The sequence below is a fragment of the Pezoporus occidentalis genome, unplaced genomic scaffold (assembly GCF_034315485.1).
Source record: "Pezoporus occidentalis ecotype Australia unplaced genomic scaffold, CSIRO_AGI_Poc_V1 ctg21, whole genome shotgun sequence".
Taxonomy (NCBI): domain Eukaryota; kingdom Metazoa; phylum Chordata; class Aves; order Psittaciformes; family Psittacidae; genus Pezoporus; species Pezoporus occidentalis.
Window position 1 is genome coordinate 582,966 of NW_026913964.1, and position 13,543 is coordinate 596,508.

At 39.3% G+C, this 13,543-nt stretch overlaps 1 protein-coding gene across 10 annotated transcripts in view; it reads right to left on the reverse strand.

The window, feature by feature from the left end:
* The window catches only part of TSPAN4 (tetraspanin 4), a 468,448-nt gene that overhangs the window by 64,149 nt on the left and 390,756 nt on the right, over nt 1-13,543 (reverse strand). For all 10 annotated transcript variants that reach the window (XM_062619103.1, XM_062619100.1, XM_062619104.1 and 7 more), the window contains one exon: nt 11,107-11,298. In XM_062619103.1, the coding sequence (XP_062475087.1) occupies nt 11,107-11,298 (192 nt within the window). The remainder of the gene's footprint in view (nt 1-11,106; nt 11,299-13,543) is intronic.

The following is a 13,543-nucleotide window of genomic DNA, read 5'->3' on the forward strand; positions in this document are numbered from 1 at the left end:
ATTTTGCTATGAGAGTAAACATGATATAACTAATGGCAAAATCGAGAATGCTGTGTTTAGACTATTTGCTGCAGTAATTCTTTTATTCTGATGGGAGTCTGTCTCAGGAGTCAGTAAGACCTCAGTGTGCCAAACCCTCTTCTCAACTTAGCTAATGATAAGCAACAGAAGTTTCTTGAAAAGTATTATTCAAATCCTCTTCAACAAGCAACAAGAAAGTAGTAGGAAGACAAAAAATCAAGCAGTCTCTTTAGAATAGTGACACATTCCAAAAGAGTTTTAAAGTTCAAGGCTTGACAAATAATTTGTAACAGATAAATAGATTAGCATGATCTACCCAAGAAACTGGACAATAACTTCAACAGTCACCCTGTGCTGCATCACATGTGCTCTGTGTTATGCCTACACTGTTAATCTGTGTGCAAGGGGGACAGTTAGCTTCTGACAGAAAAAATATGAATAAGCAGGTACGTTGCCCCTGTGAAAGTGTTCCAGCAAATTAACTGCTCTTAGTCTGCAGTAGCTCCCAGAATGAAGAGAAAAAAAAACAGAGAAGAGTTACAGGCAATCTTTCCTCTGTCACATAAACTGCAAGTTTGATAGAGTCACGCATTTTGCCTTTTAGTTAGGCTGGAATACCAAATCCTCACTGGTCAGTTTTAATTTCAGTACTACATTTCACTTCCTAATTAATAAGCACATCAAGTAGAAGAAGTCACAGAGAATTTGTTGGGATAAAATTGTTGGTCTTCCAAGAGAACTTCAACTTCATAGCCTGGGAGGGATTTTAATTTGCCTGCTGGGTTGTAATGTGTACATATATAACTTTGGTCTTCAAGAATAGTCCAGTTCTGGCTGCTAGATGACAGAGGCCCTTAGAGTCACAGAGGTTGTGACTCTAGAAGTTGGGAATTATTTCTGGGGATCACCTGGTTCAACCACTTGGCTAAAAGCACAGTCAGCTACATGAAGCAGTGCAGAGCAGTGCTTAGTCACCTTCTGAGCATCTCCAAGGATAAAGATGGATAGCCACCCACAACCTCACGAGACACCTTTTCCCAATACTTGACCATTTTCATGACAACATAATTGGAATTTCCTTTGTAATTTCTGTCTCTTACCTCTTGTCTGATTCCCGTGAATCCTTCCAAAAGTTGTATTTTCTTTAGAGTCTACTCTAAGGTAGTTGAAGACAGAAATAAGATCTCCTCCTTGCCTTAATTTCTTATGATAGAACAATTCCAGCTTGCTCAGTCTGGCCTTGCACACTATATGCCCCATAATCATAATGGTGCCCCTCCACTGGATTCCTTCACTTCTGATATGTAAATGTTTCTTCTACTGTGGAGCCCCAAATTAAGCTAATCACTCCAGATGTAGCTGTATCTTATTCTGGAAGAAGGTGATATTCTTCTGTGTCAAGACATACACAGGAATATGGGCCTTGGTATGGCCCACAACTACCCAATTATTAAATTTATCTTTTTTATTCTGATTTGAGACAAAGGCACATATTAAGATGCAGGCTCTTCACAAATTTTAAAGATCGCCGTTTGTTCTAATCAAACGGAGAAGGTCCTTCATTTTTGTGTTAAAATGAGGATTATCCGATTGTGTTACTGTGCTGTAGGCCTAAACTATCTGTTCAAAATGATTTTTAATTGATTTTTAGATTTTTTGATATAAACAGAAATACTATCAAAATTCACATCACATTCTGCTCATACCCTCTACAGGGATAGCATCTTAGCTTTAATACTAACAGTGAAAACACATTTAATAAATGAAGTCAAACCTTTACCTACAAATGCGCAGAACTTCATTAAAGTCAAAAGAACTTAATGGATTTTATAGTAGCCACACCAAGTTGCTGGAAAATGAAGAATTTCCCTTTAATTTAATATGCTTTTTAATTTTCCCGTTCTCTCATTATAGATGATATCTTTTATATTGAAATAACATGTACTAGAGGAGTGGAGATGTCTCATTACTATGGTTGGCATTGTCAAAACCTTCTCTCTACCCTGCCAAAGCACAGCATCCCCATGCGTAACCAAATTAAAATAGATACAACAACAAACTTAGATAGATGAAGTTGAGCACGAAAACGGGTGAGTAACAGCATCATAGGTCTGAATGCTATAAACTATTGTAAAATTTACTGCATATTGTACACTCAGGAAAAAATCCAAGCCACTTATGAAAAGTCAAAATCAATGCAAGAATTCCTACTGAGGTACTGGAAAACAGAACTCCAGGTACTGGCGAAACACCTGCTCTTTATAGGGGTCCTGTACTTGCTTTCAGGCATCAATGCTTGCCAGTGTTGGCTCTGGCTTTTTAAGCACAGCAATACAAAGATCATTCCCAAGCAGCTAAAAACATTTCCCAGAATAGGGTTTTTATTACATACTGGTACATTACTTCCACAGACTAAAAACTGATACAATACAGATTTTAACAGCATTCAAAAAAAAAGAAAAAAAAAACCAACCACTTTTGAAAGCAGAAGTGTTTAATGTATCACCAGTTCTCACAAGCAGTTTGATTTAATATAATTCTGCAAAGGCATTTTGATCTGATATATTAATAGGGAGTAGGAATATTATGAAAGCCTCACTTAGGTTTTTTTAAATATTTTTAAATTTTCTTTTCCAAGGAACTGAGCAAGGAGAGGAGAACAGAAGAAAAAGTGCAATGAGAATTGTACTTGGATCTTAGAAATGACTTCTTCTGTAGTCTGAAAGACTTACACAGGAAAAGACATAGCAACGAATGAGAAATGACAAGACAATGCCCAGCCACACAACTGAATTTCAGTCAATAAAATCCCAGTTTATTGATCTACCACATGAACGTCACAACAAAAGGGAAAGGACAGCTTTCTTCCATCATAGTAGATTCTGATTCTACATCTCAGAAAAGTTTTTGCTGATACTTGGTTTGAATTTTTCTCTTGTTAGTTCCATACAAACCACCCTTTGTAGTACTATGCATGCTTCCTTTCTGCCTATAGTATTTAGATTCCTTGAATACCTGTAGACTTATGTCCCATCTGAGCCTTCTTTCTGCCACACTGTGCATATTAACTCTTTTACTATTTCCTTGGAAGTAAATCTCTTTAGCCTCCCCATCTTTTTTATTTTTAATTTTCAGCAGGAAAAATGTAAGTTTGCCCATAAACTGTAAAAAGGCAGTAATGTATGCAAGCAAACTATGAACAGAAAACTTGGTTCATCAGCTATTATTTTCTAAAAGCCTTAATAGTTAGTTCATTGGGATTGTGACAAAGTTGAGCATGTTTTTATTCCTGAGGGATATATAGTACAGCTTTGCTTATGTTTGGACTATATTTTTTATGAATGTGTGAAAACTCCTGCTGATCAGTAAGGCTCAAAGAAATCTGCAGGAATTATTTCTGGGAATATATACAACATGTGCAATTTTAACACATAACAGTGTATTTTAGTCTTACTACTCCTTTCAGTTGGAATCATTCAGTCTTACTGTGTTAGTAAGTAAGAGCTGAGGGACTTGACATTCCTGTACTACATCATAGGATTTTTACTGGCATTGTGTATCATTTCTAATCATCTTCTTCATAAACTGACTCAAAATCAATGAAGTGTCATGAAATATTAGCTAGGTATCACTCTTGCGTCACAACAGTAGGTGGCTATAGGCCTATTTAACAGATCTTAGATTATTATCTCTTAGCACAAATAAAGGTCTCACTGGCCTTTGACTCTCTTTAAGGGTTGCTTTATCTCTTCCGCAAACAGAATGCAAAGGTGTGACATGATCTGGTGTCAGTCTTTATCCTAGTCAAGACAGAAACTCATCCTACTTGTGAAGTAAGATCCTGAAAAAGAACTAAAATATTAGACTGGTTCTTACATGTCCCTGTGCCACTCACTCCATTAATAACAAATTACTGACCCCATCTAACATAGCTAATGGAAATACAAATACAGCTAAAAGGCTCTGGCTTCAGGTTAAAGTATTTTCCATCTATGGCAAAGAAATGCAAAGTTAATTAATGGCTAAACTTAAACCTTTTATTCAGACCTTAACATCATCTGTGTACTTAGTAAATGAAGCTTCTTCCTGAATCTACTATCCCCAGGATATTTCTTGTCATGTGGAGCTCCAGCATGAAATGTGATCAGACAGTTCAGTTCCCGGGGAGGAGGAGGAGAGAATAGCAAGTGGTCCCCACACAGCCTGCTTGGGGAGCAAGTGAGTTGGAAGGGCTGGCTTCACACTCATATTCACACTAAACATCTGGCTGACCCCAAGTTCTGAGCAAAATGACAGAAGCTCCCCCAAGACAATAACGGCAAACAACATGACCGTGCTGTTCAGCTGACCTACAATGAGCTGAAGGGGAAAAAAGACTACTCTGAAATTCTTCAGCCCTCGCTTTACATTTATTTGCGAACCCTGAGCTAAGCTTGCAGTGGGACCTCACCTGCTAATTATAATCACAGAAATACTTCTAGGAGTCTCAAAACAGCCTCTAGAAATACCTTGTATGTGTAAGTGAAGGAAATGGTGAGAAGCAGGTGGTCAAGAAGAGAAAAAAGGACAAGGTAGAGTGATCATGAGATTAATTTTTCAACTGATATTAATTAGTATAGTTCCACTGACTCCTGCACATGGCACTGTAACACTGACTGCCATAAAGCAGCATCTTGGCAACACAAAAAAATATGGGGACATTAAGAAAAGGTTCTTCACTGAGAGGGTGGAACAGGCTCCCCAGAGAAGTGGTCCAAGCACCAAGCCTGTCAGAGTTCCAGGTTGCATCTGGATGATGCTCTTAGTCATATGGTTTAGTTTAGGTAGTCATGCAAGGAGCAGGGAGTTGGACTCAATGGCACTTATGGGTCCCTTCCAACTTGATGATTGACAGCATATCGCTAGTGGTACTGCATCAGTTTATATTAGAAAAATAAATACTACCCTATAAGGTAAGCTCTTCCTACAAATGGATTCTAGATTCAAGTCTAAAACGAAGATGGAATGAAAACAGCTTTGTCCTTTCTGTCCTCTGTTATCTCCTCTGGTAGCCCTTTGATTAACTGCTACCAGAGCTGAAGTAAAGAGAAGAAGGGGAAGACTTGGGTCCCATCCACTCCGGACTTTCACTGTCAGCCAAGCAGAAGGAGCTAAAGGCAATGAGGAGCAGATTCTTAATAATAAAGGAGAGGCAACAGAACAAGGGGAGTTTGGTGCTCAGTACTTACAGTCCAATCAGGTAGCAAGTTAGGGCTCCCATATGCTACACAGCATTACACAGAGAATTGTTACACTTGCTTGCTGCTGTGGCTGCAGCCATCATTTCCCTGATTTTGCTACTTGGATTGCTAAAAGAACACAAATTCATGTGCAAACCTGGAATGAGAATCTACTGTTTGGTCTGTAGCATTAAATCACTGAGATGAAGTCATTCACTGGCTATTTCCCATTTAGTTGCTTTGAAATAAATTCCCTGTCACCAATGGAGTTTCAGATGTCAGCTCTCTGATTGGATCCAGTGACACTATAGAACAAAGTAGGGTTTTTTATTCTCCTTTTCTTCCCAGTCATTAACTTTTCACTCATTTTTTTTATTGCTATTTCACTTACAGATGAGTGGGCTGAAGTTCAGAAAACTCCAAACAGCACAGTACAAAACATCACGGGCACTCGCTTTCCCCTTGGACTATTTCATAGATGAGAGCCTTCTGATGTAAGGATAGTAACTCATATACATATATAGTAACAGCTCTTTCCATAGCTGGTCTTGACCTAGTATCAAGGTTTAATTCTGATCTTATTAATTCCAGCAACTGTGATGAGCTCCTCGCTTATCAACATGAGGTTCTCATTTAAATTAAGCTGAACACACAGATCTGTTGATGATTGTTTTTTTTTTCCCCTTCTCATTAATAATTTCAGCTTTGCTACAAAAAAAAAACCAAACAACAAACAAAAAAACCAACAAAAAAGAAACAAAAGAAACACAATAAAACCCAAACCAACCAAAAAACAGAAAACAAAAAACCAAACCACACCAAAACCCACCAAAACTCAGGCTTATCTACAAATCAGGAAATGGGGGAAAAAGCATGTATCTAAGCCATCTTTTTGTCTAATCCTTGATCTGATGGAACACACCCAACCTTGGTGCTTTATAAGAAGGCAGAATCATAATCACAGAGGAATCAGCATTTTGTCAGCTTCAAGCCCCTTAACCTTTCTAATATATTCCTGTATGGGCAACAAGTGGCAAGGAATCCCCTATGTCAACTTCAGGCCTTTTTAGGCAAAACATCCTCTGCCTCTTTTGACTGGATTATTGGCTATGTTGCACATTCCAACCAGGAGAAAAACATGCTCTTCATACTGACTCATTGAAGAAAAAGTGTCACAAAATCAGAGGGTGAAATAAATAACTGCCTATGGATCTTATTTGATTCTAGAAAATGGGTTATTAAGTTGCAACTGTTTGGAAGCATGTTATCTATACATACATGCTATAACAACCAAATAGACATAAAAATCCTTCTTTCACAAAGAGCCCAAATACTGGTTTTTACCAGTGACTATGATTTCCTGAACCAGAAGTAAGTTCATATTGTAAAAAATCTGCATTTGACCATGTTCTCATGCCCTTTCTGGCATCCTCTCTCAATGTCCTGTTTCCCACTTAACTGAAGGTAATGTTGCAGTTAGGCTGATCTGCTCAGCTGGGACAAGCTGCAGTGGAGTTGATGGAAATCAGCTAATTGTGCCAATTAGGAACTTTTGACAAAATAAAAACTTGAGAACTAGCTTTGCTTTGGGATATTTATCATTTGAGATACTTATCATTTGGACATAATACATATTATTAGAGAAATAAAAATTATCATTCCTATTATAGAAACATGGATTAAATACTTCTTAAAGGACAGGAGACCTAGGCATGTCCTGCTGCAATGAGAGAAAGATGATAAAGGCACTGAGTAGAGATTTAGACAATTTGGGCTTGCTTCATAGCTCTCCCACAATCTCCCAGGCAACCTATGCAAGGCACTTAGTTTCACATTGCTGCAGCTCCCCATCTGCCTAATGAGGATAATAATACTTTCCATTTGTCTTATCTATTTAGATGACAAGCTCTACTGGTCAGGGACCTCCTCTACCAGGAATTTTATACAGAACAAGCATTCTGATCTCATGGGCTGCCGGCAGGAGATACTGTAATATAGATAATAAATAACATAGTCCCTTGTGATTTAACATCAAGAACCAAGATCTTTAACCTGCACTATCCATGGAATAATAAACTTTTTCAGTGAAATCAGACAAATACAGATCTCTGCTAAATATGCACAAAAGGCAGATAATTCAGACAATTTAGCTCCTCAAACACAGATGTTAAGCAACTAACCTAAAAGACAATGTTTACACAGACACTTCAGATCAGCTTATGGTCAACATTTGAGCATGAAAGAGAAAAAAGTACTTAATCAGGCATAAATTTCTTTAGCATAGAGCAATGGGTCGTGCACATGTACCTACAGCACCTGCCTAAAGTCAGTACTATGATCAAGTTGGCGTAACTGGTTGTGCTTGAGTGGTAAAGCAAGCTGGTGCCTCATCTTCTGCAAGGAGCTGCCCTCAGCTGAAAAGCATATGCATTACAATGGGGTTAAGAGCACTCAAGCTATATGTTTTGCTAAAATTCACAAAGATGATTGATACAGCTAACGGCTTTGATGGACATTAGAACTATAACACATTTGCAATGAGGAATAGGACAAAAATAGATTAATAATTTTCTTTCAAGACAGCCTATAGAGATACGCAGTACAGCTAGACAATCCTGCAATGCAGGATCAAACACCTATGAAAAAAAAAAATCAATGAAAGTCCATAAACTAACTTTCTCAAGTCAGAGTCTTAGATTACAACCTCTGTCACCTGTTAAGGACAGTGACCCAACCCACCAGAACAAAGCTGCCATTTTCTAATTACAGCTTCTGATAAACAATCTTGATCAACAAGAATAGCAGAAATGTCAAAGGAATCTTACTGAAGCAAGAAAGAATTGTTTGCCCACTTCACTCATCAATTTGCATCCACATTCAGATGCAAGGTTATATATTCCAGATTGTACATTTCAAGAAATCCTAATTGCTCTGATTTACCTAGGGAAATCTAATGATGGAAAAGTTTATCTACTTTCATGCTGTAACAAATAAGAATCATTGCAAACATCTATTCTCTGCTCACTGTGATCTTCGAACGACAGTTGCACAACGCACCCCATCTGCATATTTTTGCAGAATGCACAGGATGGGTGAGGTTTCCTTTTACATTTTTTTCCACCATATTTTAGGTTTTTATAGTATTCTGTTCCTCTGAATAAAGACAAATAGGAATGGGCCTGTTTCTTGAGAGATTAATGAAGCATTGTCCCTGATTATACATTGCCATTGAGTAAAGAATATCTACCAGCTCCTTAGCCCGTGGACACCAGGTAAGTTCTTTCAAGTCAGTAAAACTCGGAAGCTTTAAGCTAAGCTCTCTATTTAGAGAGTTAACGTCGATCACTCCTGACTATTGCACACGGCTGTGCAAACACCTCATTTACAAATTAAACTTTACTTCTGCTTTTGACCTCCTTTCTCCATCTGTCCTCTGCTACTTAAAACACTTCATCCATCCTCTTTTCTTTCACAAGTTTTTGGCAAATGCCTGAGATAAGCAATTATTATCATTGACACCTAACATTACAGCAGCCTAATGCACAGCTTACAAAACACAATTACTAATATCATATGCGGAGAACACAAAGTTACAGGATCAGAGCCTTATCTGCTCTGCAACCTAGTGTATGAAATATAAATAAATTAAAATGTCTCTGATACTGCCCATTTCTCATTCATTCAAGCAGATCCCTTAGGACATCTCATCTCTTATCACATCATTGAACAGTAGCACTATTCGTATGGCAAGACCATCGAAAACATCCTCTAATGCAGGTGGATTGAGCTAGGAGTTCTTCCTGTTCTGCTCCCTCACAGTCCATTTTAGGATTCCAGTGGTGCTGCATGCCTACTGCAATATCTCCAATGTCTTCCTCCAAACCATCTATCCCAGTAACAGCAGCACATCCTCTCAACTACACCCTTCCCCAACATGTAACTGCCATATCCTTTCCTCTTTCTTCTGCTTTTAGGAAGCAGAACAAGAGATGCTCCTAATGCATGGGAAATTTGTCTTTCCAGGTCTTGCAGGTCTAAAGACTACTGCCAACCCATCATTACAATGTCATGCACTACAGGAGGTAACAGCAAGTGGAGGTCCAAATTGTCCTTAGTTAAACCAGGCATGTTCATGTGGTCCGTATGCTTATAATGCCATAAGTGTCTTCAAGGAGACCTTAAGGGCATTATAAGCAGAGCATGAATTTGGATTCCTTTGCATCATTTAACTCGAACCATCAATCACAGTCTTTAAATCATTAACTGAAGGGCATGAGATTAGTCCTTACACTGTGCATTGAAGGGCATTAAATTCTAGTATTGTGCAGTATGTGTTACGTGGAGCAGTAAACACAAACATTTGCATTGCATAAAGGATGGCCCGGGTATCTTGAGGTTGGCTGAATATATTTACCCTAGCTGCAGCAATGACAGCTGATCAAGGGACACTTTGCCCTTGCCCAAATGAGTGATGAGGGCCAACAAACCATACAATATAAAAGGCTGAAACTCTTCCAGTACCAAGGACTGACTGCCAGGTCCTGACCTGACCCTGACATATAAGAAGACGCCATTCACTGCTGGCCACACCTGAGCTAGACTTCAATCAGAAAAGCACAAAACAGGTGATTAATTTTTCATGTGTAAGCTACACCATTAGACTCAGCACCTTGTGGACTCTTGCTGCACTGGCATTGAAGCTGTAATACAGTAATTACATCTGGTCAACCAGACATTTCCTACACAAAGTGGGGATTTATAAGACTTAAAATTGTCAAGGGCTTTTACCTTCAGCCTTCCCAGTGTAAATTTCTATTCACAAAATTGCCTTAATTTCGAATTATGTTGTTCATTTTAGTTTCAAACCACCTACCTGGCACATAAATAGCCCTTATTAGCATACACAGACTAGTCCTTTTACTGGTTAAAAATCAGCAGAAACAACTGCAGGGGTCTGCAGAGAGTCCTCTTTTTTACAGGGTGAATTTTTCCTGGGGGCTGTGTGCCTCAACTCATTCTGTAGTTCCCAGGGGGAGCAAAATGAATATGTGAAGCACAGTGAGGAACAGCCTTTTACAAAGCAATCACCAGCCCACCAAACTAAGCTACAGCTTCACTTCACCCTGAGGTTTGCTGAACCTCAAGGTGAAATCCCGGACTTGAGCAGCAAGATCACCTCACTTCCTGGTCTTCAGCTGAACAGAACCCAAAATATACAAACACCAACTACAGAAGGCATCCACTACTCAAAGTCAGCTCTGAGTGGCATAAAATGACATTTCAATAAAGTACACCAGGGATATCGCTCAAGCTTCTGTTAAATCTTGAATAGCAGGAACCTTATTAATCTTTGGTTTCACAGCAGTCTCCTTCTACTGGAACCTTTACTTCCTGACATCTGTCTTCTGAGAGTTAATGACTGGCAAAACAAGCATTGCCAAATCTGAAGGACTTTATTTCCAATTTAAACCCAAATCAACTCAAGACTTCAGATCATCAGTACCTTCAGGCCAGACATTTGGAGTAGATAGCTACCAAAGCTGAGTAAAAAATAATTCAAGGGTACACTGCAAAAGATGTCTACATAGACCCCTCCCTCTTCCCTGAGGAGTTCATGGAAACCCACACTACCACTAACCATTCCATTCTTGCAGGTCTCATCCTCCAAGGGCAAGTTGAAAGCATGGTTAGGAATAATCTAGCAGCTCCTTAGAGCTATTAAAGACCTATTCAAACATAACTGACATCTCATCCATGTCAAGTGGGCAACTTCTATTGAAATACAGGACACTGTGACATGCACTGTGAATAGCACCAGAACTTTAAGACAGCAAACGCTGCAATGGCATAGTGGCTTAATACTCACACTCAGCAGGAGGCACTTGTTTTCTTTGATGGCGCCTATGCAACCCACGAAGCCAATGATCATGACAAATGTCCCTGTGACAATCAGCAGGTTGGCAGCTGACAGGGATGGGAAAGAAGAAGAGAGGGTGGCAAAATTCCCTTGGGTAACAGCCAGCCAGATGCCTACTCCAAGGATTCCACAGCCTCCTAACTGGGAAAATAAAAAGAAACAAAGAAATTAAGTCATTGTATCCAAGCAACCCCAGATATTCATCCATATCAATATGGCAGCAGTCACACTTAATAGAAAATAATCTCTCCCTATAGCACATTCAGTAGGGAAAACACACAAAGGAGAAAAAAAAAAAAAAAGAGTCATAGAGGGGGAACTCATCAGTAACACTCAAGACCCAAATTTCCCAAATCGAAGACACACCTTTAAATATCAGGTCTTTCTCTCTAGTGAAAAAGCAGAAATTCCCCAAAATGAGAAATTCCCAGAGTCAGATCCCAAAGGGATTGAAAAAAAAAATCCATATTCTATATTGGTACCTCAGAGAGATGCTCAATGAAGCTCTTTTGATGCCCTGCTCTTCCCATCTAATACATTTTCTCCCATCCTTGGCACATGCCATAAATAAATCTTGTCAGAGCATCCCCTGGTAGGACACCTCACACCTCTTCTTAGTTCCTGTCCAAGGTCTATCCTCCCTCGGAAGCAAAAGAGCATTTAAGTGTAAAGGGGCAGAGAAGGAAGGAGTATCCTCCTGTAGCAAAAAAACCCAAAGATGATGTTTACTCCTAATGTGGCCACTAGTTTGGCAATTCAGTCCTCAGAAGGAGACTTGGCTGGTTTAGGAAAGGTTTGAGAGCAGGCTCCCCAGACACAAAGCAAGTAGAAAGGAGGATGCCAGTGAGGCAGCAGCCACCGGTAACCCATAAAATTTGCAATTATTATATACACAAAGAACTTTTAAAAAACACAAACATTTATGAGCATGCTGCTTATAATTGCAAGAAAGCCTGCAGAACTGTAACAATCTGAGTAAAGCTGGGCAATTAGATAGAATTAAACCAAAGGGGATTTTGCATTATTATACAGTCACAGCAGAGCATCACTTAGGTTTCTTTCTTTCTTGCTCTCCCTTTAAAATAACCATTTTTTATTGAGTTTTATAATTGGACTTTATTATCCAAATCAATTAAAGGCTAGGAAAGAAATTGTGTTCATAGAGTAGTAAGCTAGACATAGGAGCATATCAATTAAATGTCTGCATAAAGTGGATGAACATTAAGGCAGCTCATGAACCAGGGAAGGAAAAAGATAGAGCTAATCCTGGGGCAGAGCTAAGCCTCAGAAATGAAACAGAAGAGAAACACAAAAGCCAAAGCAATTTCTTGTACTAATTGCTAAGGTTGCCTCTGCATGCCACTGAATTCCCCCTCAATAAGGACAATAAAGGCAGCTGTGTCTCAAGGCAGGACTCCTCACCCCAGCTGCAAACCAGTCTATTAGTTCAGAACTAAAGAATGCAACAATGCCTCACTGAAATGTACCTCAGCTGCAACAATCTATGTGTCTCCACTGAGAGAAGGCAGATTCCAGCACACAGGGACTCAAATCATCTCATTCAGCAGCCTTTTCATAATATAGGCATCCCATACCACCATATTCACCCTTTAGCATAGTACCCCATAAACACTACAGAGGGACAGTCTATTCCCTGGCCGTATACACTGGAAATAGCTCCCCTCTATGCCCACTTATGGACCATGATCTGAAACATGACTGAAGAATAAGCAGGGGAGAGAAGGAGGAAGAATACTTAGAGCAGATAATCCACAGAAAATCATTTAGGGTAACTGAGGAGGTATAAACAAAAGTTATCAAGATGGCCCAAGGGAAAAATGCTGGAAAAAAAAAACCAAGGGTGAACAAATTCCTTAAAATGGAATAAAACTCTGACGATCCATTGGACTACAGAATAGCATCAAAGGAGAGGTGCAAGACACTCAAGTTAAAACCAAACCGGTCGAAGTGCTAACATACAGTCAGCACTAAATTGCACATTTAGACATACATAGACATACAATCCCACAATAGACATACATAGCATTAAACTGGCAGAATGGGATTGGACAGCACAACTACACTTCCGCCACTGCAGCCTGGTGGATGTTCTGCCTCAAAGCCACAGGCAGTGAGGCCGCACAAATGGGCCAGTTAAGCCTAATGAGGGCATGTGCCCAGTGGCAGCAGAGATCACCTTGCAATATGTTTAGCTATTATCTTTAGTTCTTTGTTCTGAAGCAATTCAACAGCACCAATAAAAGGCAGCTTATTTAATCAACTTTTGTGCTTCCCGTGTTGCTACACTGCTTTGAATGATAGTGACACCTACAACTATCATTCCTATTATGGAAGGTGGGTCTTGCCAAGGACACTGCTGTGTTCA